The 25,845-nt window shown below is 40.6% G+C and overlaps 1 protein-coding gene across 1 annotated transcript in view; it reads right to left on the reverse strand.

Moving 5' to 3' along the window:
• LOC118797231 (zinc finger protein 721-like) overlaps nt 1-25,845 on the reverse strand; it is a 43,729-nt gene that overhangs the window by 11,002 nt on the left and 6,882 nt on the right. The window contains exons 3-5 of the mRNA XM_036556512.1: nt 18,271-19,204; nt 11,455-12,313; nt 972-1,629 (exon numbers count right to left, since the gene is read on the reverse strand). Of these exons, the coding sequence (XP_036412405.1) occupies nt 972-1,629; nt 11,455-12,313; nt 18,271-19,204 (2,451 nt within the window). The remainder of the gene's footprint in view (nt 1-971; nt 1,630-11,454; nt 12,314-18,270; nt 19,205-25,845) is intronic.

Genomic DNA, 25,845 nt, shown 5'->3' on the forward strand with positions numbered 1-25,845 from the left:
ACTCTTTGGCGCTCTTCTTGAATCCCAGCACTTCCACCTAGATTCTGTTGTCATTGTTCGTCGCATTGACGCAAAAGACACGTTGAAATCCAATTTGAGTGTCCAGAGCATCCAGACTGAGATGTATCTGTAAAAATAAGATTGAGTCGCATTTCAAACCACCTCCAAATGTGGTTTGGATCCATTTTGCAAAAATCAGATTTCATTTGGGTTTTTTTTTGCAGTCTAGAAAAAATCAATCTGGATACAATCTGGATTTGACAAAATTCAGTTTTGAGCTGGCAGTCTGAACATAGCCTTAGGGGCAGGACAGATAATTGGATACCGGTTGGAACTAGTCTCTGCAGGAAGGTAGCTCTCCAGGTCCAGGGTTGGAGACCACTGGCTTAGCAATTCTAAAAAGGCTTATTCCCTCCTGACAAGTATTTAGAACTTTACACTATGCTGCAGTGCTGTGTTTGGGAGAAAGTATTGGATATCCAGTATCCCAAGAGTTTGGAGGTGAAAAATGAAATTTAAACCACTTCCTAAGCCCAAGACACAAGACTAGAGGTGCAGGTTCTGGACTAAAGAGTGTGGAGAACTGTATTACCAGTTAACCCTGGCTAATGTTCGAAAGCTTGTCTGATGTAGTAACAGTAACCAAAGGAGCTGCACCAATCCAAAAACAAAAATAGGAAACAAAGTACATTTCAGACTTCAATTATATATAAATCAACTCAATATTTTTCTGCTGTTATTTCTAGTATCAGCACAGCTATGGTAAATGATCTGGTATCCAGCCACCACTGGCACACAGGGGCCTATTGATTACCGCTGGGCATTTGGCAAAGTAGTGGCATTAGGCATGATGAAAATGTTTAATTTGACCAATTTATGTGCAGCCAGTTTCCATCTCCTTCTTCTTGCACACGTGTTTCTTTAAAGTAACCACCTGACTGAAGCTCTGATCACATTCGAAGCAGTAATACGGAGAGAATCCTGTGTGAATGCGTTGGTGTTTTAACAGATTACAGAAAGCAGTAAAACTCTTTCCACAGTCCGAGCAGCGATACGGTTTCTCTCCAGTGTGAACGCGTTGGTGTGTTCGTAAGTTACCCTGAAGATTAAAACTCTTCCCACAGTCTGAGCAGTGATACGGTTTCTCTCCTGTGTGAATGAGCTGGTGTATCTGGAGTCTACTCCTTTTATTAAAACTCTTCCCACAGTCTGGGCAACAATGCGGTTTCTCTCCTGTGTGAACGCGCTGGTGTGTTTGGAAGTTAATCTGTTGAGTAAAACTCATCCCGCATTCTGAGCAGTAAAACGGTTTCTGTCTCGTGTGAATGCGCTGGTGTTTCTGGAGCGCACTCTGATCAATAAAACTCTTCCCACAGTCTGAACAGTAATATGGTCTCACTCCTGTGTGAATGCGCTGGTGCATTTGGAGATGAGTGTGTTGTTTAAAACTCTTTCCGCACTCAGAGCAATGATACGATTTCTCTCCAGTGTGAATGCGCTGGTGCGTCTGGAGAAGACGCTGCTGACGAAAACTGTTCCCGCACTCTGAGCAATAATACGGTTTCTCTCCAGTGTGAATGCGCTGGTGTGTCCGGAGATGACTCCGTTGATTAAAACTCTTCCCACAGTCTGAGCACTGGTGAGTTTTTTCCTTGTCTCTTTTGCTTTGCATTCGCCTATGAGATGTCTTAACGAGAGTGCTAGAGGTTGTTCTTCTGGATGCCATATCGTCATATATTATCTCTTCGCGTCTTTCAATGCATTTGTGGAGTTAAATTTGAGCTGTGTACACTTGTAGCAGAAGACAACTTCTGGGAAAAATAGAGATAAAAATATGAACTATCAATAAAAAATGCAACAAAATGTCCATGTATATATTTAGGCTATGTTTACATGCAAAGATTTTTGCCAATCCGATTGAATACATTTCGATTATACATTCAGACTGAGGTGTTTATTCTCACTCTATTCAACAATCTGATGGAAAATCTCTGTTTACATGCTCACTACAAGTAATCTGAGCCAAAATTACATACAAAATTATGTAGAGAACTGCTTAGTGTAGACGTTACCATGACAACGAGGATCACGTGAGTCCTGTCAGAGTGAGATGAGCAGCAGTGAGCAGTGCTTGTGTTTTTAATCGCTTTAAAATGATGTCAGACTCAGGAGAACGTCCTTCACATGTCCTTATTAAAGAAGGCCGAGAGGAAGACGTCGTGTTCTGAGACACATAAGCTGGCAGTCCAACTTTGTCTCCTCTGCAGACCAGTTTCTGCTCCGCCATGTTGAACTGTATAAACTTTCACTATGACGTGGCGAACATGACCAGAACGTACTTAAACCTTCAGATAGGGAATGTAATCAGATACAGGCGTTTACACGGATATTATTCTTCTATTTAACGGATTATTTACAGGATTACCCACCTCGATCAATCGGATAGGAATTATATTCCAGACGGCCTTAATCAGACTAGACTATTCTGATTGAGGTGTTTACATGGAAGTATTATATTCCAATTGGGCTATTAGTCGGATTATTAACGGATTATCAGGCAGCATGTAAACATGGGTACTGAGAACTCTACATTACACTGGTTATGGAAAATAAATACACGTCAGTTATATTTATAAAATACAACCCCATTTCCAAAAAAGTTGGGAACGCTGTGCAGAATGTAAACAGAATGCAATGATATGCAAATCATGTAAACCATATTTTTAATGGAAAATACGACAAAGACAAATGAGTAAACTGAGAATTTTTATTGTTTTTTGAAAAATATATACCCATTTTGAATTTGATGCCAACAACACATTCCACAAAAAAGTTGGGACGGGGGCATGTTTACCACTGTGTTTCATCACCTCTTATTTCAATAGCACTCTGTAAGTGTTTGGGAACTGAGGAGACACTGCCGCAGTTTTGAAAGTGAAATGTTTTCCTTTCTTGTTTGATACAGGATTTCAGCTGCTCATCAGTTCGGGGTCTCCTTTGTCGTATTTTTCATTTCATGTTGTGCCAAATGTTTTCAGTGGTGACAGGTCTGGACTGCCGGCAGGTCAGTTTAGCACCCAGACTCTTTTAATACGGAGCAATGATGTTGTAATACATTCAGAATGTGGTTTTACATTGTCTTGCTGAAATAAACAAGGCCTTCCCTGAAAAAGACATCGTCTGGATGGCAGCAACATGTATGTATCATTCAGCATTAATGGTGCCAGATGTGCACGTCTTCCATGCCATGTGCACTAATGCTCCCCTATACCATCATGAAAACTGGGCTTTTGAACTGTGCACTGATAACAAACTGAGTGGTCTTTAGCCCGGAGGACACAGTGTCCATGTTTTCCAAAAAGAGTTTCAAATGTTGATTCGTCGGACCACAGGACACTTTTTCCACTTCCCCTCAGTCCATTTAAAATGAGCTTAGGCCCAGAGAAGGTGGCAGCGTTTCTTGATCCTGTTTATATTTGGTTTCTTCTTTGCGTTTTAGAGTTTCATCTGGTATTTGTGGATGCAGTGATGAACTGTGTTCACAGACAGTGGTTTTCAGAAGTGTTTCTGAGTCCATGCAGTGATTTACACTACAGAGTCATGACTGTTTTTAATGCAGTGCTGCCTGAGGGCCCAAAGATCACGGCCAGCAAGTACTGGTTTTTGGCCTTGTCCCTTACATACAGAGATTTCTCCAGATTCTCTGAATCTTTTAATGATATTATGTACCGTAGACGATGAAAGTAAAAGTTCTTTGCTATTTTATCTTGAGAGACGTTATTCTTGAATTACTGCACCCTTTGTTCGTGCAGTCTTTCACAGAGCGGTGAACCCCTCCCCATCTTTACTTCTGAAAGACCTGAGATGTTCTTTTTATACCCAATCATGTTACTGACCTGTTGCATTTAACCACCAGGTATTTTTTTAGCATTACACAACTTTACCAGCCTTTTGTTGCCCCCATCCCAACTTTTTTAGAATGTGTTGTTGGCATCAAATTCAAAATGGGCTTATATTTTTCAAAAAACAATAATATTTCTCAGTTTCAACATTTGATATGTTGTCTTTGTACTGCTTTCAATGGGATGCACAGTTTAAATGATCTGCACATCATTGCCTTTTGTTTATATTTACATTTTGCACAGCGTCCCAACATTTTTAGAAATGGGATTGTACATTAAAAATATGTCAGTAGCCTTTTTTGTTGTTTGCCTAATATACTTGTGTTAGGAACACAATTTGGAATGATATGATGATGGGGATATTAAGGAAGAGGACGTTTTCAGAGATTAAATAAAGCCAAAAATAAAACATGAAGGCATTCTTGTTTTGTTGTGAACTATCACTACAAAATGCTCTTTGTTTGCCAAACTACACCCTTAAGAAGATGGTTCCTCAGGTATTGGTTCTACTTAGAACTATGAGTTCTGTATAAAACCATTTGCATGCTAAATGGTTCTCCAGATTGATGGAGTATGGCTGTGTTTTAAATAGCATACTGGGTACTGTACACTGTATACAGCACCAGTATATACTACATACTGCATACTCTTCACCAGTAGTGTACAGTACAGTATCCAATATGTGGCTGTACTACCAGAAAGGGGCAGAACTGTACTGCCAACATCATGGACTAAGCCAATCAGACCAGCTCAAGACCCACCCCATTTTCCTCAGCCCTCTAATCACTGCTTAGCAACCATTGCTACCCACTGTTTATTTATATTAATAAATAAATAACGCTAAAAGAAACCATTAGGTGTTTCTGTTGGTTCCTCATAGTTTTATAATGCGTTTTGTCTTTTTTAATGGGTTGATATCACAGTGTAAAGGATTATAATGGTTTAACCGGTGACCAGTGGCTGATTCTAAATGCATTCGATGGGATCTAAAGGTGTTCTACAGGAAACAAGTGGTCTCTGCTGGAAACCATTAAGCCAGTTCCCATTAAAAAGCAAACACTTATTGGTTTCTATGCGTTTTTTATTGTTATTTATTTATTAATATAAATAAACAACGGGTAGCAATGGTTGCTAAGCAGTGATTGCAGGGCTGAGGAAAGCAGGGTGGGTCTTGAGCTGGTCTGATTGGCTCAGCCCTTAATGGTCTCTAATGATTCTTTTATAAGCAGGCACTGCTGGTGACGTGTCGGCATCCTGCTGTCACAGCAGCCGCCTCCATTCTGCAGGCCATGGTTGCTTGGCAACAGCACGATGCTCTAAAAGAACTATAATTTCTCGGTGGAACACTTGTTTATGTCGATTATTATTAACAATAAATTAAACATATGCACTTATTTACAGAAAAACGGTATTTTATCATATTTTTTTACCATTTTATAAAAGCAATAAGCCACTCCTCTTACTCTGCTTTGCTTTGTGCCTAAGAACACCCCCCTCCCCCCGGCAAAATCAGAGTAATGGACAATCTCATGTGGCTTATTGTTTTAGTGTATGGTTTCATATATATGCTATATATAAACATATATATATATATATATATATATATATATATATATATATATAGCATATATATACATAGAAATATATATATATATATATATATATATATATATATATATATATATGAAATATATGAAAAAGGATCATTAGAGATCATTAAAATTAAAACCTAATAGTTTTGCTTTCTCATGGGAATTGGCCTAACGGTTTCCACTAGTTTTCTGTAGAACCTTTAGATCCAATTACGAAACCCATCAAATGCATCATCCATCGGTCACCTGCTAAACCATTAGGATCCTTTACATTGTGATATCAACCCATTAAAAAAGACAAAACACATTATAAAACCATCGGAAACCAACAGAAACACTTAGATGTTTTTATATATTTTTTCAGCAGGATATTTTTCTAAATGTCAGTCAGAATCAGAGTAAAGAATGTAAAGAAGGTGTAACAGGTCCTTACCTTCAACAGCACAGCTTCTGTTTGTGCTCCTCCAACAGCACTGAGTTGGGGGCGTGGATCAGAGACCCTCCCTCCAGGGTGGGGGGCGGCAGGAGACCAGAGGCGTTGAGTGAGTGACGGGGAGGAAACGGAGGAAATGCCTGAGGACCCTGAATTAACCGTTACTTTGTGGACAGAGAGCATTTGTTGAAGTATGAATGAGAACTATGGAGTAATGTTATACATACTATGTTTTCCGGTTGTTATATTACCAATCAACAGGAGGCTGGTTTGAAGCCAAACGTCAGCGTGTTCTGATAACCTAAACTTAGTGTCCAGGGGCCGTATTACAGAAAATTCTGAAGTCTGAGATCTGATTTGTTGTCATGGCACCTTCAGTTAAGACTGCAGTTAGGACAGAAGCCATTACAGAACAACAGTTCTTAAGTCTATAATCTTATTTCCAGATAAAACGGTGTTACAGAAACATCCTAAGTTGCCAAAATATCCTAAATATTTTCTTAACTTTAAGATAAACCGCAGAGGGTCTTACCTTTTGTTTAACTGTCTGTTCCTGTTGTTTTATGCAGTGATAGGCAGCACAGTTCACTATAACCAGCATAATGACGTTAGCTATGTTTTCCACACTGAAAACTGTGTATTGACATGCGAGTTTTTTTTCTAACACTGTTTAAAAGCTCCAGATGCTGCAGACATGATCTCCACTGTCCCCTCTTATTACCTTCGTGGGTTATTGCTGAAGAAAACTCGTCAGATAAAATATCACAGTGATGGTGGTGAATAATGAGTAGACAGAGCTGAACGTGTGTCGGTTTATTAGAAGGAATAACGTTAGTGTGCTCGGCTAAAGCATTTGGGGAAACGGAGACTGAAACTGTGGAGCGGCGACTCTGATAAACAGCAGGGGGCGCTGATACAATATCCTTAACTTTCACTTAACTTTTATTGCGCTTTAGTTTTGTTTGACTTTTTTTTTGCACCAGTGGCTAACGGTAGCTAACGTTAGCTATCTGGCTAACTAACTCGATTACGCGTTTACGCTTCAGCTATGTGTTTATGGTCGGTTGCTGGGTAACAGACACGACATTTGATTGTCGACTTCAGTCGATTAAGTTAAGATTTCCTAACTTGAGATAAAAAAGATGCTCTAAGATGTCTAAATTAAGATCAGATTTGCTTCTGTAATATGAATTTGTGAAAAATCTTATCTTCACCTGTCAGATCTTAAGTTGGTAAGTCAGCCAATGAAGTCTTTTAACAGTGTGTTTCAGAATCATCTGGTTTTTTATGTTTGCGTTTTAGAGTATACTGATTATTCAAAGGGAATGGTGGAAATCCAGAGATGGTAGCAAAGAGAATGAGAAAAAAATCCTTTATATTTATAGTTTGTGTGCCTGATATTTTTAATCAATGATTTACAGTAACCGATGTTTGAACACCAAACAGAGGAAAAAACATTATGAATGGCCCTTAGAAAACAGTATTATGTCTAGTAAACAAAATAGGATGAGCTATATTACTCCCTGTACTCACTGAAAAGAGTTTTGTCCATGTAGAACTATTGTTTTTTGATGACGCCACTATAGAAGATAAATATACAGGATTAATTAGATGAGCCTATGAAGACGAGCGCTATAGGAGAGTTCAGTAGAACACTGTTAGACACTGTGAGCTACAGTCAAAGAAACCCTGCTGACGTCAGCTGAGTTGATTAATGTTAAGCTATTTGAAGTCAGCTACCGTTAATCCTCTGGTAGGGAACAAATGGCTGAGCTACCAATGTTAGTCAGATTAATACGTTATTATTTATGATGAGCATTACTGATCAATCATTTCTGTTCATTTGATACGAGTAAGCTAGAAACCATCTAGCTAATGTCGAGGCTACAAGCACACTTGCCGACTCAACACCACAGCAACGAACGGACCTTGACCAATAGGCATAAAGCTGTAGCTCAATGGCTAAAAGCTAAAAGTTAAAATAGTCTTTAATCACTTACACAGAGCTTTCCTTTAATTTTAGAAAGTAGGACGTATTTCACTAAAAAAGCTATGAAAACTCACCTGTGTGTTTCCTTCAGTATTAATGCACATTCAGCATATTTCACTAAAACCACCTAATTCATCTAAACAGTCATGCATGTTAAAGTCTCCTGCTCCAAAGCTTTCTAATTTGAAAATCCCTGTTGCTCTTTACACTGTGTGTAGATTTCCCGATGAACGGCCCAAAAGAAACGGCCAAAAATGACTTGGAAAAAAGTCTGGTTCCATTAACTTGCATTAAAAGTAAAGTAGGTGTTTTCCTTCTCCTGTAACGTTATTATTTTGGAGATACGAGGTTTTCTTCAGACAACAGCCATATCTGAAATAACAGATTTTTTTACTACGATTAAAAATGTGAGTAGTAAATAAAATCCAGTTTGATAAAGAATTTATCAAAATTTTAGTTTGTCATTAGATCATCGTATATATGCATCTAAAATTTACAGTAATATATAAAAGGACTAACAGAGAAGAATATCTTCTGATTCAGATTATAAACAGTGGTAATACATCAGCATTACACAGTTACAAGTTGAACCTTTACACCAGTTCTATATACATCTATCCAAAATCCGGACCTTTTTGACCCTATACTTTCTTTTAATGTAAGGCTCTAGTCTGCGTTGAATGATCTGGAGTGTAATCTTGTGTGCGATATAGAGAAAACTGCATTATAGTTTGCACACACTTTCTGATCTCATTTGTTTGTTAAGTCCTGGAATATTTTCACTGCAGTGTTATCGATTCCTGTGTCCATTTCTGGGCAGTGATCTGAGGGCCTGTCTGACTTTGTCTTCCAGCACCAAAGGTTCATCTGTAAACTGACACCAACAGTTTTGTAGAGGTCTTCTGTGCATTTTCTCCATTTTTGTTTGAGTTTTACTGGCGAAAAAACTAAAACTGCTACCAATAAAAAAGTATTCCTCTAATCAATTACATAATATCCATGATTTATGTATATTACATGTAAGTACATTCATTTCACTGCCAATATAAATGAATAAAGCAGGAGACAGAACACGTCTTAAATAAGGAACCGGGTTTATTTCTGTTTGCTCAGCATCAACAGATGATTACATCATATCACTTGTATATTTGTACAGTTTACCAAGTATAAGCTACTCATAAAACACTGCGGTATGTTCGGAGGAATTATATGAACAGTACAACATCTAATTTCTAATTCACTTCAGCCTTAAAAGCCATTCAAACAGCCAGTGTTCAGTCATCTCAATCATATGGGATCCAAAAACATTTGAGTGTGTAAATTCATTGAGTTTTTTAAGAAAGTTTTCCAAATAATTATTAGTACTTTAACTAAAAGGACTGAAACGTGAACATACTGTTCAACTAAGCAACACTTAGTCGTTTATGATGCGTGTAATGACTGATAATTCCAAAAAAAAAGGAAAAATGCAGGACAATACAGTGAAAATGAAGAAGGCATTTTTCCACTTGGTATGGAACTAAACGCGTCTCAGTTCATGAGTCTGTTCCTCACTGCACAGCAGAACCCGTCAAAGTAAACAGGGCTCTGTGCAGGTCGGGGGTGATGACATCATTTCTCCTGCGATTGCAGCGTAAACAGTAAACACAAGCAATAATCACAACAACGGAGGAGCTTCTGATTTACTTCTCACTTTGTATTTGGGATTCTGGGTAAATTGATTGATGGCGCAGTAAGACTGAACTTGGCCGATGAATGATCTGCACTATTTCTATCTCCAACCATGTTTCCTGGTTTGGTGTGCTCAGCACCCGACCAGAAGGGTGACCAAATTACCCAGCATTCTCAGGCACGGTGTGGTTTACAGTGCAGTGGACATTACAGTTATAGCTTATACCTTAGGAGCCACAACATTTCATGTCCATTTTACCATCTGGGCTGTAATATGTCTCAGTATGTGCTGATGTACTTGTGTACAATAATAATATAATATAAACGAAAACTCCAACGTGAGTTCTACTATACACTTGGTATTCATTTGGTTGCAGTCTGCAACCTCGCCGCTAGCTGGCGCTAAATCTTACACACTGCACCTTTAAAATATCAGTTTGTAAGACAGAACTAGCACAGGCAGTGCACTGTGCACCTCTGCAAGCTTGGCGATTACATGCATAGGGTCTCTAGAATGAGTAGGCATGCGGTTTGCACCATGGGAATGGTGTCCAGTAGTCAGTAGTCAAAACTCGTGTGGAGAGGGGCCCCTGACAAACTTGTGAGCGCATCATTAGGTCCATTAGGGAAAGCACTTGCCCAGTTACAGATTCAGGACAAGGTGTGTAACATTATTTTATTTGAGCTATCAAGACCTGAGGCACTGGTCGGCCTCAAGGTGGCACTGTAGCGAATATGTTCACCTAGTTGGTCCTTCAGTGCTTAGAAACTCTAAATCAGGAGTGTCAAACTCAACCACTAAAAGGGCCATTTTAAAAAAGATCGACAAATTTTGATTTGTTTTTATTTAATTTTTTATTAAATAACCCAATCTGCCCACTGTTTATTAAAAATATGCCAAACTGTCAACAGCAACATATATAAAATATATTATGAATAATTGAAATATTGAAAATTGAAATGTCTTTTAATCTTTTAAACCTACATATCTGCTTAAACCTTTGTTTGCTGCAGGTTCATTAAGACTTGGGCTCAGTTTCTGAGCTGCTGAGTTGACGTTCAGTGTTCATGTTGGTTGATCTTCAGCGGAAATGCATTTTGGTGATGTGACTGGTGTGGCATTGAGGTGTAACTGCTGTCCCATAGATTGTTGTTGGGGTAGGAGTGCACGTTACGTTGCAGTGCATGCTGGGGACTGTAGTGCAGTGCAATGTGAAACAGGCTAATATTAATAGAAACTTAAAATATTTTTACGGGCCAGATAGGATTCCGTTATGGGCCTCGGGCCTCGTGTTTGACACATGGGCTCTAAATCGTCTGACTAGCTGGTGCAGCGCTGCATGTGGGACACTATATTGGAAATCCAATATCCCAAGAGTTTGGAGGTAGGAAACGAAAACTTCACCACTTCCTAAACCACAGACCCAAGACTAGAGGTGTAGGATCTAGATTAAAGACCCTTAACCCTGGTTAATGTTCAAAAGCTTGGCAGATGTAGCAACAGTAACCAAAGGAGTTGGAGCTGCTCCAATCCAAAATGAAGAATAGGAAACAAAGTTTGTTCCCAGTCCATTTCAGACTTCCATTATATAAATTAACCACAACAATGAAAATGGTTGTTAACTAGACATTATTCTGCCATTATATCTAACATCAGCACAGCTACGGTGAGCGATTTGGAGGCCAGCCCCTACTGGAGCACAGGGGTGGTTCCCGCTTGGTATTTCGCGCAGTGGTGGACGTTAAAAAAGTGATGATGAAAAAGTTTAACCTGACCAACTCACGTGTCCTCAGTCTTCACCTCCCCCTTAGTGCACTCGTGGGTCTTTAAAGCGTCCATCTCACTGAAGCTCTGCTCACATTCACAGCAGTGATGCGGTTTCTCTCCTGTGTGAATGCGCTGGTGCGTTTGCAGGTTACTGTGATGGGCGAAGCTCCGACCGCAGTCCGAGCAGTAATACGGTCTCTCTCCCGTGTGAATGCGTTGGTGTGTTTGGAGGTTACACTGATGAGCGAAGCTCCGCCCACAGTCGGCGCAGTAATACGGTTTCTCTCCGGTGTGAATGCGCAGGTGCGTCTGGAAGTTACTCTGATTGTTGAAACTCTTGCCGCAGTGTGCGCAGTGGTACGGCCTCTCTCCCGTGTGGATGCGCCGGTGTCTCTGGAGGCTGCCGAGATGAGCGAACCTCCTCCCGCAGTCTGAGCAGCGATGAGGCTTCTCTCCGGTGTGGATGCGTTGGTGCGATTGGAGGTTCCCCTGCCGACTGAAGCTCTTCCCGCACTCTGAGCAGTAGTACAGTTTCTCCGCTGAGTGAATCTGCTGGTGCTTTAGGAAGTTACTCTCTCGACTGAAGGTCTTCCAGCAGTTCGGGCAGGGGTACGGCTTCTCTCCAGGGTGTTTTCGGAGACTGTTCGTCCCGCTGTCTGAGCCGTGACAGGGTTTCACTCCTGCGTGGACTCGTTGGTGCTGTCGGAGACGACGCTGCTGACCGAAACTCTTCCCACAGTCCGAGCACTGGTGAATTTTCTTCTTCTTTCTATCGTTCTTCATGCCTCTGTGAGATGCCTTAATGCCTGGAGTACCAGAGGACGATTGTTGAGGACTGGAGCTTCTTCTGGACGCCATATTCTCATATGTAATACGTACTTTGAGCAGTTTGACATACTCCTTTTGAAAGCATCTTTGATGTGATTGTGGAGCTGTGCTCAAAAAGCTGAAGAAAACCTCTGGGAGAGAAAAGAAAAAGACACAAAAAATGTAAAATGCAACAAACTGTCCACCAACATGTATTTAATCGCTTTGTAAGGTAAACATGCCTTTCTGACAATAGCAATCCAAGCTGTTCACTCCTAAAAAAGACGGTTCTTAAAGGGTTCTTTGGTAAAGAAAATGGTTCTATATAGAACCATGAACACTCAAAGAACACTTTGCATGACTAAAGGGTTCTTTGCGTCATAAAGGTTCATCAGATTGATGGAAAATGTGCATGCATGTGCTATAGACAGTTCTTTTTGTATGACACCGTAACAATATAAGAACCCTTTTGAGTGCTAGATAGAACCATCTACAGCACATTCTCCATCAGTCTTAGGAACTCTTTCATGATGCAAAGAACCCTTGAATCATGTAAGTTGTTCTTTGAGTGCTCTCGGTTCTATCTAGATCTATTTTCTTTACTAAAGAACCCTTGGAGCACCTTCTTTGAGTTGGCAAAACAAAGTCCCCTTAACCCCATCCCCCCTTAGCCTACACTCTTAAAAAATACGGTTCTTCAAGTGTTGAAGTCCATCAGTCTGAAGAACTTTCATGATGCAAAGAACCCTTTCGTGATGCAGTATGGCAAAAAATTATATCATACATATATATATATATATATATATATACACACACACACACACACCAATTAGGCATAACACCTCCTTGTTTCTACCCTCATTTTCCATTTTATCAGCTCCACTTACTATATAGGTGCACTTTGTAGTTCTACAGTTACAGACTGTAGTCCATCTGTTTCTCTGCATACTTTGTTAAAAACTCCAGCAGCACTGCTGTGTCTGATCCACTCAGACCAGCACAACACACACTAACACACCACCACCACGTCAGTGTTACTGCAGTGCTGAGAATGATCCACCACCCAAATAGTACCTGCTCTGTGAGGGTCCATGGGGGTCCTGACCACTGAAGAACAGGGTAAAAGGGGGCTAATAAAGTACGCAGAGAAACAGATGAACTACAGTCTGTAACTGTAGAACAGTATTTTGTTTTTTTTTCCTTAAGAAAACATTTTGGATGCTTAAGTAAACCTATTTTGTATATTAACAATGCCATATTATTCTGGACGTCCCTTCACTTTTTATAAGAACCATATTTAACAACTGAAGTGGATCTAAAATATTGTTATCCGCCAAAATACTGAAAACCGTAGAGTTTATACTGGCGGAATAGAGACCGTCAGTACTGACATCTACATATAGCACCAAAAAGGGTTGTTCTATTGTAGATAAAAGCTTGACATTGTAACAACAGAAGAACCCTTTTTGGTGTTACATAAAACCTTGTTCAAAAAGGCTCTACACAGAACCATATACAGCACGTTCTCCATCAATCTGAAGAACATTTCACCATGCAATGAACTATTTAAGCATGCAAACGGCTCCTTGAGTGTTCATGGTGCTATATAAAACCACTGTCTTTACTAAAGAACCCTTGAAGAACCATCTAAGAGTGCATTTTTGTGAAATACTCCCCAAAGCAGTGCATCATTTCATATCAATGCAATCTATTATGATTATGATCTATTACGATTATTGACATATTAACTCTTATTGCTGCTGACCAGCACACCAGCATTCATTCAAAGCTTATGCTGGTTTTGCTGGTGATCATGCTGGTCTATGCTGCCCTGCTAAAGAAAAAGACCATTAGAACCACTGGGATTAAAACTGGGTGGTTTTGCTTTCTAATAGGATTTGGCTTAATGGATACCATTGGAGATCTGGTTTCCTGTAGGACACATTAAGATTCCATCAGCTACGTCTGAAATCAGAACACCTGTTAAACCATCAGAGCCCTTTATACTGTGATATCAACCCATCAGGACAAATACAGAACACCATTAGTGACCTCTGGATACCACCAGGAACCAACAGACGTTTCTAATGGCTTCCAAATAGTGGTATTAAGTGTTTTCCTGATGGGTTGATATCACAGTGTAAAGGACTCTATTGGTTTAACAGGTGACCAACAGCTGATTCTAAATGCATCTGATGGGATCTAAAGGTGTTTTACAGGAAACTAGTGGTCTGCAATGGCAACCATTAAGCCAATGGTCTTTTTCAGCAGTGGGACCAAGGCAGCTTTCATAAGCTTCAAACAGCGACCACCTCTCTGATGGACCATCAGAAAAGGTAAATAAACGAGTACACGGTGCTGAACAGCTTCCTACCTTCAACAGCGCAGCTCCTGTTTGGGTTCTTCCAGCACTGTCCGAGCGCGGAGGTGTGGCCAGCTGTCCACAGCAGAGCCTATTCTTCTTCTCCACTTTACTGCTGGGCTCGCTGCAGTCCAACTGCGCCTACCTCTGGTGGTCGACGAGAGTAGCCGCTTTTTGGTCAACAACAATGGCTCCACTGTAAAGTATGACGCGTCTTAAAAAAGTGACCTGGTCAACTTGAAATGCTGAGTTCATTGAATTAAACTTTTGCGTGCTTAATGGTTCTCTGCATGGTGAAATGGTTCTCCAGATTGATGGAGAATGTGTGGTATATGGTTCTATACATCACCAAAAACCTTTGCTATATAGAACCATATACAATACATTCTCCATCAATCTGAAGAACCATTTAGGCATGCAAATGAGTGTTCATGGTTCTACACAGAACCACTGCCTGTACTAAAGAACCCTTAAGTGTGTACTTCAGCTAACTACGTTCTTTTAGGATATCCTTCCGTCATTTTGGAAATCCCTGCTAAAAACATTCTCCATCAGTCTAAAGAACCATACACTTTAAAAAAATATTTTTCTGTAGTAAAGAAAATGGTTCTGTATAGCACCCAAAAGGGTTCTTTTATTGTTACGGTGTCAAACCTGTAATAATAAAAGAACGCTTTTTAAAGAGGTTCTATACAGAACCATCTGTGGCACATTCTCTTTAAGAATCTGAAGAACCATTTCATGATGCAAAGAACCCTTTAATCATGCAAAGGGCTCTATATAGAACCTTTTTGAAAATGGTTCTTCTATTGTTACGGTATCAAACTTGTAATAATAGAACACTTTTGGCTGCTATATAGAACATTTTCCAAAAAGGTTCTATATAGAACTGTCTGTAGCACATTCTCCATCAGTCTGAAGAACCATTTCATGATGCAAAGAACACTTTAATCGTACAAAGTGTTCTATACAGAACCTTTTTGAAAATGGTTCTATATAGCACCCATAAGGGTTCTTCTATTGTTAAGGTGACAAGCTTGTAATAATTGAAGAACTCTTTTGGGTGCTATATGGAACACTCTTCAAAAAGGTTCTATATAGAACTGTCTATAGCACATTCACCATCAGTCTGAAAGAACCATTTCATGATGCAAAGAACCCTTTAATCATGCAAAGTGTTCTATACAGAACCTTTTTGAATATATAGAACCATCTATAGCACATTCCCTTTTAAGAACCTGATGGACCATTTCATGATGCACTTTAATCATACAAAGGGCTCTATATAGAACCTTTTTTAAAATAGTTCTATATAGCACCCAGAATGGTTCTTCTATTGTTATGGTGTCAAACTTGCAATAATAGAACGCTTTCGGGTGCTATATGGAACCCTTTTCAAAAAGGACCCATCTATAGCACATTCTTCATCAATCTGAAGAACAATTTCACGATGCAAAGAACCTTTTAATCATGCAAAAGGTTCTATTTGGTACTTATTTAAAAAGGGATCTTCTATTGTTATGGTGACAAGCTTGTAATAATAAAAGAACCCTTTTGGGTGCTATATAGAACACTTTTCAAAAAGGTTCTATATAGAACTGTCTATAGCACATTCTCCATCAGTCTAAAGAACCATTTCAAGATGCAAAGAACCCTTTAATCGTGCAAAGTGTTCTATACAGAACCTTTTTGAAAATGGTTCTTCTACTGTTACAGTGTCAAGCTTGTAATAATAGAAGAACCCTTTTCAAAAAGATTCTATATAGAACCATCTATAGTACATTCATCAACCTGAAGAACAATTTCATGATGCAAAGAACCCTTTAATCATGCAAAGGGTTCTTTGAGTGTTTATGGTTCTATATAGAACCATGTTCTTTGCTAAAGAAAAGACAGGACACGTTTAAAGTGAGGAAGCCAGTTTATTCACGTATATCAGTGTATATTACATGTCAATCATGTATTGGTATAGTTGATCAATTATTAGATAAGCTACAAAACATTGTTATATATCTGAATTCTAATTTACTTCAGTCTATTTGAACTCAGTCATGGGCTTTAAAACCATTCATCCAGCTAATTAATCACTAGGCATCCAAAAGCACCTGTGTATAAATAACTACAACTCATCATCAGTACATTAACAAAAATAGATCAAATACGATTAAAATAGAAGAAAACAGAACAAGAAAGTTTAAAATAGAAAAGACAAGATGATGCAACAAAAGGACCAATACTGGTTCAAGCTGATTCATCTCTGGAGCACAATCTCCCAGAATTTCGGCGTAATCTGGTCATCTGGACCGTACTAGTGGTCTTGCTGTCCCATCTGCCTCCCTGGGTTTTGGAAGCTGAATTTGGGCACAAATATCTGAGCCTGTCCCCCTCTGACCTGTCCAATGAAGTCCAGAGGAGTCCATCTTTTATTGTATTAATACTACACTACCATTCAAAAGTTTTGAATACTTGTTTAAGGTATTCTCTGCTCCCAACACACTAACAGTGTAACAGGGGAACAGTAGAAACTGTGGAGGGCAACAGGACCGTAACCGAACACCACTGTTCACCATTATTCAACGGGTGCGTTTACATGCTCATAATAATCCGATAACTGCAGAAAATCAGATTGTCAGTAATCCGTTCATTATCACTTTATTTCGTCAAGCATGTATTTGGTTTCAGCGTCACTCCAAAAGTGTTTTGCTGCACCTCGCGGCGACGCTGCTGCCGGTACCGCCGTCTGTTTTTGCACATGCGCAGACTGAGTAATCCGAAAGAAATCAGAGTAAGAGTTTACATGCACTGAGAAATCTGATTACTGAGCTAAAATCCAGCCTCTTTATCAGATCTTTTAATCGGTTTTCTAGACCTCACTGTGCTGCTTACACGACCATTTGAATAATCAGACAACTGCTGAAATCAGATTATGATCGGATTTTTGAGTGCATGCAAACACACTCAAGGACGATGTCAAATCCAGAGTGACGGAGGTGCTGGGATTCAAGAAAGGCACCAAAGATTCAAACTTTCGCAAGAGAATTTCTAATCATACCCACTATGGAACAACAGTTCTGAACCACGACTTGACAGAGCAGCTGTTTGGAGGGCGAGATGATGCACCTCCATCTCGCCTGCATCCGCGTTTGAAAACAGTGTCACCAGCGTAGATACGTAGTTGCTGATGCATATGTTGTTACCACGGCAACCCGATAGGCTGATGATGTCTGGACACACAAATCTGATCTGATCACTTGCAAATAACAGAGTGAACAGTCGCCTAAAAAGATCTGATTTGAGAAACAAATCCGATTTGCCTGCAGTCTGAACTCTTAGTGATCCTCGATTCGTACCCGAAACGTAGTGCACTGCTCATCGGAAAACCGCTATATAGCAAGTGTGGCAACCTGCTTTTCTTTGTTAATCCACTGGATTAAGCAACTATACCATAGCGTGCATCAGGCTGGAAAGCTTGTCAAATGTACCAGCTGTAACCAAATGGACCTTGCTAGGTAATTTCTATAGTATCCCAAGTGGTTGCTAGGCAGTTGCAATGGTATAAGGGTTGGCTGCTAAGGTGCTGCTAGGAGGTTGCCATGGTGTACAGGGTGTTTACTGAGTGGTTTTTAGGGGGTTGCCAAGTGGTTGACAGGTTTTGTTGAGAACGAATGGGAGTCTGTGGGAGGAACTAAAATGTTTTGCTGCCATTAAAACTAGTACAATGATAATGACATATCTGACCAACTCATACATCTTCAGTTTTTATCTCCCTCTTAGTGCAATCGTGTGTATTCAAAGCACTGGTTTGTCTGAAGCTCCGCCCACATTCAAAGCAGTGATACGGTTTCTCCCCTGTGTGAATGCGCTGATGCGTCTGGAGGTGACTCTGTCGATTAAAACTCTTCCCACAGTCCGAGCACTGATACGGTTTCTCTCCCGTGTGGATGCGCTGATGTGTTTGCAGGTTGCTCAGTTGGTTGAAACTCTTCCCGCACTCCGAGCACAGATACGGTTTCTCTCCTGTATGGACGCGCTGGTGTAGCTGGAAGCTGCTCTGTCGATTAAAGCTCTTCCCGCAGTCGGAACAGTAATACGGTTTATCTCCAGTGTGAATGCGCTGGTGTTGTTGGAGGCTGCTCGGCTGACTAAAACTCTTCCAACACTCCGAGCAGTAATACGGTTTCTCTCCGGTGTGAACGCGCTGGTGAGTTTGGAGGTTGCTCAGCTGATTGAAGCTCCTCCCGCAGTCCGAGCACTGATACGGCTTCTCTCCTGTGTGAGTGCGCTGGTGTTGCTGGAGACTACTCTGCCGATTGAAGCTCTTCCCGCAGTCTGAGCAGCAATACGGTTTCTCTCCGGTGTGGATGCGCTGGTGGGCCTGGAAGCTGCTCTGTCGATTAAAACTCTTCCCGCAGTCCGAGCAGTAAAACGGTTTCTCTCCTCTGTGAACGCGCTGGTGCCTTTGGAAACTGCCCGCTTGATTAAAACGCTTTCCGCAGTCTGAGCAGCGATACGGCTTCTCCCCCGTGTGAACGCGCTTGTGCGTCTGGAGATGACTCGGGCGGTTAAAACCCTTCCCGCAGTCTGAGCAGTCGTACAGTGTTTCCTCTGTGTGGATGTACTGGTGCAGCTGGAGAAGACTCTGATCAGTAAAACTCCTCCCACAGTCTGAGCACTGGTGGCTCGTCGACTTGTCGGGGTCGTTTTGCATTAGCCCGTGAGATTCAGTAGAGCAGAGGGTATCAGAGGATGTCTGCTGAGGGCTGGGGCTTCTTCTGGACACCGTGTTCTCTGACACACTCAACATGGTGGCATCTTCTGATGCGTTTGTGTTAAATTTGAGCTGTGTATGAAAACGGGCACCAGGAGCAGGAGACGACATCTGGAAGAGGCAAAGAAAAACACAAAAATAAATCAACAGTAACAAAATGTCAACTAGGAAACAGCATCTGCTTAAGGAAATGCAGAGTGATTGCACAGCTTAAGCTTGTTGCCAGGTATCCCACGTGCGTGCTAGATTGTTGCCAGGCAGTTGCTATGGTAACCCAAGTGTGTGCTAGACTGTTGCTAGGTGGTTGCTAGGGTGTTGCTAGGCAGTTGCTATGGTTTCCCAAGTGCGTGCTTGATTGCTGCTAGGGTGTTGCTAGGCAGTTGCTATGGTATCCCAAGTGTGTGCTAGACTGTTGCTAGGTGGTCGCTAGAGTGTTGCTAGGCAGTTGCTATGGTTTCCCAAGCATGTGCTAGATTGTTGCTAGATGGTTGCTAGGGTGTTGCTATGATATCCCAAGTGCGTGCTAGAGTGTTGCTAGGCGGTTGCTAGGGTGTTGCTAGGCGGTTGCTAGGGTATCCCAAGTGCGTGCTAGATTGTTGCTAGGCGGCTGCTAGGGTGTTGCTAGACAGTTGCTATGGTTTCCCAAATACATGCTAGATTGTTGCTAGGTTGCTAGGTAGTTGCTAGGGTGTTGCTAGGCGGTTGCTAGGGTGCTGCTAGGCAGTTACTATGGTTTCCCAAGTGCATGCTAGAGTGTTGCTAGGTGGTTGCTAGGGTATCCCAAGTGCATGCTTGATTGTTGCTAGGCGGCTGCTAGGGATGACAAAACGACACATAGGAGTGCAGGTCAGTGTGGCTGTGGATTAGAGTTTGAAGTCCAGCCTTAAGTGAGGACATGCAGTTTGGTGGCTGAACCAAACAGATGAGTGTAGGTCAGAACAGTGAATTCATGCTCGAGGGCCTGCACTGAAATAGTGTATTTGAAACTGTCTTTCAATCGAGCATTGTGCAATCGCCAATAAATAGCACAATTAATAAGCTAATGATACCCAACCAAGCTGTTTGCTATACAAAGCCCTATTGAAATATTGTTTATAATACACTCTTGCCAGAATCGACTCTCCACTCTGTAGAGCTGGGTGATATGGCAAAAATGCAATTTCACAATACTTTAAGACGTTTTCACGATACATGATACAGCGCGATGTGTTCAGGCATCTGATAAGTTAGAACAGACAAAGTCCAATCCACATTTAAAAATACTATCAACAAACTATAAATTCAATTATTTATTTTCATCATTGGACACACTGCGCTGCACTAAATCCAGTTAAACAGGACTAATCGTGCTCTCTCTGCAATCAGACATGCAGTTGGGAAGTGTTTTAAAGTACTGAAGATATCCATGATAAGCACAGCGTGACATAATTTATCACAATAATGATAAATACAGTCATACTGCCCAGCTCTTTGTTAAACATGTTGCCAGTTGCAAGGTCAGCATTTAACACTTTGAGAGGAAAAACTGAAAATATAAAGTTTATTTTGTAATTCATAATGTCACATATATAGTAAGTGGAGCTGATAAAATGGACAATGAGTGTAGAAACAAGGAGGTGGTCATAGTGTTATGCCTGATCGGTGTATGGTTCTATATAAAAAGTTTTTGAAAAAAGGTTCTGCTGTTGTTACGATGCCAAGCTTGAAACAACAAAAGAACAACGCTTCGTCATGCAGCGCTCAAGAACGTAATCATGCAGATGGTTCTTTGGGTGTTCATGGTTCTATATAGAACCAAAGTCTTTACTAAAGAACCATTGAAGAACCATCTTTAAGAGTGCATCGTTAAAATGAAAACTGGGGGTTCTAATGTGATTTTATGAGGGATTTTAATGAGGCCACAGAATCAACAAAACAAAACTCAAACCAAACCGAACTACACTCTTTAAAAAGATGGTTCCTCGAGGGTTCTATACAGAACCAAGAACAACCTCTTGCATGCTTAAATGGTTCTTTGCATGGTGAAATGGTTCTTTGCATGGTGAAATGGAGAACGTGTTGTAAATGGTTTTACACAGCACCAAAATGGGTTCTGCTATTATCACGATGTCAAGCTTCGAACAGGCGAAGAACCCTTTAGGTGCTATATAGAACCATTGTCAAAAGGTTTCAAGACATTCTCCATCAATCTGCAGAACTATTTCACCATAGAACCATTTAAGCATGCGAATGGTTCTGAGGGTTCTATATAGAACCATTACCTTTACTAAACTAAAGAACCCTTGGTGTAGGAGGGCATTCAGCATCACTGTCAGCAGTTTGGAGGGAGCCAGCTTCCCTGTGTTGTCTTGCATATTCTGTATGCTGGTTGTCAAACAGTAAACATCTGTCCAACATCCCTCCAACATCTGTCCAACAATCAATAAAAACAGTGAGTGTCTACAGTGTTGATCAGCTCCTACCTTCAGCAGCCGAGCTCCTCTTTGTGCTCATCCAGTCTGCGCGCGCGGAGGAGGCGTGGACCGCTGACCACAGCAGATCTCCTGCTGTTCCACTCTGTTGCTGGGCTCGCTGGAGCCTCACCCTGGTGGTCAGCGAGGGCAGTCAGTTGAAAAGAGGCCAGTGGACTCCGGCTGCGGACCTCCACAACCCCGCCAAGGCTCTCCAGCAGAGGCTCTCTGGTTCCGTGCTCTACAGCTCCGCTGAGGAACCAATCAACTCCGAGTTTCGCTCGGGAGCCAATAAAAGTACACAGAATTACCATACATCTGGCAACCCGGTGTCAAAATAAAAGGCCTGCTTCGCTCTGGGGTTTTCCCCAACACCTCCCTGCTCACAGACACAGCACACTTCATATACAATATTGATATATTTTTATTATTGATTATTTTTTTTTAAACCACCACATTTTATGCGGATTTTTAGCGTTTTCTGTTCCAAATATTTATAATAAAATCTTTAAAATGAGCAATTTCTCCCTAAAATAATTAAGCTCATGTTCTTCAATGGCCTCTGAAAGAGAACACTTTTTTTACTTAAACTTCGTTTAAAGGATTTAAGTACATATTCAAAAAGATGGCTCTTCAAGGGTTCTTTAGTAAAGGGAATGGTTTATTTAGAACCATGAGTTCTATACAGAACCATTTCATACCTAAATGGTTCTTTGCATGGTGAAATGGTTCTTCAGATTGATGGAGAATGTGTTGTATGTGGTTCTATTTAGCACCAAAGTGTTCCGCTATTGTTATGACATCCAGCTTGTCCCCCTTTCACTGCTCTATAGAACTTTTTTTAAAAAAGGTTCTTAATAGAACCATACACAACACATTCTCCATCAATCTGAAGAGCGCTTTCACCATGCAAAGAACCATTAGAGCCCGGTGTAGACTGAGTGCTCAGTTTTCATTTTAACAATGCACTCTTTAAAAAGATGGTTCTGCAAAGGTTCTTTACTAAAACAGTGGTTCTAAACGGAACCAAAACTCAAACATTTGCATGCGTAACTAGTTCTTCTCATGGTAAAATGGTTCTTCAAATTGATGGAGAATGTGTTGTATTTTGACATAGCACCTTTTTGAAAAGGGTTCTACGTAGGACCAAAAAGCACTCTTCTGTTGTTACAGTCTTGACAGTGCAACAATAGCAGAGCCCTTTTTGGTGCTACAAAGAACCATTTTCAAAAAGCAGTTTAAACATGAAATGGTTGTATGTAGAACACATGGATATCGAACCATTCCCTTAAATAAAGAACCCTTGAAAAAGCTTTTTAAAGAGTGTAGTAAATTAAAATGTGATATGGTTCTATATAGCACCAAAATTGTTCTATTGTTACAATGTCAAGCATGACACTATTGAAGAACCCTTTTAGATGGTTCTATATAATACCAAAAGCACATCCAACAATCTGAAGAACACTTTAATCAAAAAGGTTGAGTGTTCATGGTTCTACATAGAACCATTTTCTTTACTAAAACCCTTGAAGAACCATCATTTGTAAGTGTGTATTACACACAATGGCCAGCAGAGGACGAGGTTCCTTCATTGTGACGTTCTTTGTCCTATAATCTACACAGGGCCTAAGATCTCTATCCCTCCGAGATGGTAAAAAGCTGCTGGGGAACGTCACATCCAGCCGTCAGAACCCCTTTTCCTGACTTTTGTGGAACAAAATTATCCAAGGAGACGTGAGGGTTGTGTTTATGTAACCAAGGCAACCCTAAAACTATCCAGATCTGACAGGACCAGCTTCAGAATCCCACCGGAAGCTGCAGAACAAGGGGATTTTCTGCACTGGAAAAAGAAAAGGATGAAAGATACTCACTTCATCAGGTACACAGAGAGAACCAGAAGGATACGTTTAAGGAGAGAACCCAGTTTATTCACACGAGTATAATCACATAGGAGTTATATCTTCATAGTTTATTAATTATTAAGTAAGGTACTTTAACACTGCTGTACAGTTAGTGCTGAAGGAATGAAGCTAACAGCTTTTAAATCAGCCATGAGATCCAAAAACATGTATAATTCACTGAGAATAAAAGCAAAATCAATTAAATTAGTTTTAAAAATTATTACAATACCTTAAAAGATTAATGACATAACTGGACGTAACATGACGGCACCACCTGGTGGAAAAGTGCCAACATTGAGGATTCATCTCTGTTCTGGGAGCTCAGTTTCACTCCTTTCTCTTTCTGACGATCCTTTCAGCTACTATAACCCAGGACTTTCCCCCACAACATCCCAAATCTCCTGTAGACATAATAAACATATAACATGCTTAAAAATAAGATTAAAAATGGTTTTAGTAAAGTGACCTTATCAGTCCCACAACAGAGAGATTTCACCTCCTCATTTAACCCATCTGTGCAGTGAAACACCACATACACACTAGTGAACCCACACACTAGGGGGCAGTGAGCACACTTGCCCAGAGCGGTGGGCAGCCCTATCCGCAGCACCCAGGGAGCAGTTGTGGGTTAGGTGTTTTGCTCAAGGGCACCTCAGTCACGTACTGTCAGCTCAGGGGATCGAACCAGCGACCTTCCGGTCACAGGGCTGGTTCCCTAACCTCCAGCATGTTCTTGAGAAAGGTTCTAAGAAAAGGTTTACGTGTTCTTAAAGCACAGAACTGTTCTCACCTTTGTGCTCTTGAGTGTGTGTGTAGATTCTGTCCTTACCTAAGAACAAACCCCAAATAAGAGAACACTGGTGAATGTCAGAGTCTATCAAAACTGCATAAGTGGATTTTAAGAAGAAATTTTCATTATAACGGTTGGTGAATGAGGCCCAATGAGTCTATATAGAAAACACAAACACTTGAACCATTTGCATGCTTAAATGGTTCTTTGCATGGTGAGATGGTTCTTCAGATTGATGGAGAATCCATGTATGGTTCTGCATAGCACCAAAAAGGGTTCTTCTGTTGCTACAAGCTTGAAGTCATAACAGCAGCCATATACAACACATTCTCCATCAATCTGAAGAACCGTTTCACAATATAAAGAGCCATTTAAGCATGCAAATGATTTGTGTTCTTGGTTCTATATAGAACCTTTGTCTTTACTAAAGAACTTTGAAGAAGTATCTTTAAAAGTGTACCTCACCTCACATCTGGAGGAAAAGTGGCAGAATAACAGTTAAGAGGTGCCCACAGGATACTTCACTGCTGGCGTGTACAGTGGGGTACATTCTTTTTCTTACCAGATTGTTAAAGACATTTCATTGCGCATTCATATCATAGTCATAAAGGCATACCGTTAGTCTTCCTCACAATATCAACAACGGTCTTCAGTAAAAGCGTTTAGGTGACAGTCCAGTGAAAAAGGAATAAAATCTCTCAAATGTAGTCGATCAGCAGAGAGATCTTGGGTGACGTTTGCTTTGGTTTGCATGAGGCTGAAGTAGCTAACAAGCAATAGAAGCTTAGACCTCACCAGGCTGTTGATAAGTGTGAATTACACTCTTGAATAAACTTGAACCTGTCAATACACTAAAATATTTAAAAAAATAAAAGATTTACAGCTACAGAACATGCTGCACTCCAACAGCAGCCAGTCAGAATACATAGACTGTATGATTTCTATTCCTTATCGAGCTAATAAACTCAAACATGGTGTGAAGAGCTGGCTAAGCTAGCACTCTAATGTCCAAGTTAGCACTAGCTGATAGCGGTAACTTCTCTAGCAGGCTAACAGCACCACACACACACACACACAAAACAACAGGCATGATTTTGCCAAACAAATGCACCACTGGCACAAGTTGAGAAGACAAAGATGCTAATCTGAGGGAGAGACCCAGTGCTGTGGTGGGTAGAGCTGTCACAGTTAGCAGTAAGTGCTAGCTCTAGCTTAGCTAGTAGGCTAACAGCTTCGCGATCCACATGGCAGGTTCAACTCCTTGTAACTACTGCATATAGTTACAAGGAACCTGCAAATAAGAGGATTACAACATGGTTGTAAAGAAGACCCTTATAGCTACACAACATGCTGCTCTCTGATAGCCATCAGTTATAACAGATAAACAGTCATTTCTAATTCATATCTAGCT

Source organism: Colossoma macropomum, unplaced genomic scaffold (genome assembly GCF_904425465.1).
Source record: "Colossoma macropomum unplaced genomic scaffold, Colossoma_macropomum, whole genome shotgun sequence".
Classification (NCBI taxonomy): Eukaryota; Metazoa; Chordata; class Actinopteri; order Characiformes; family Serrasalmidae; genus Colossoma; species Colossoma macropomum.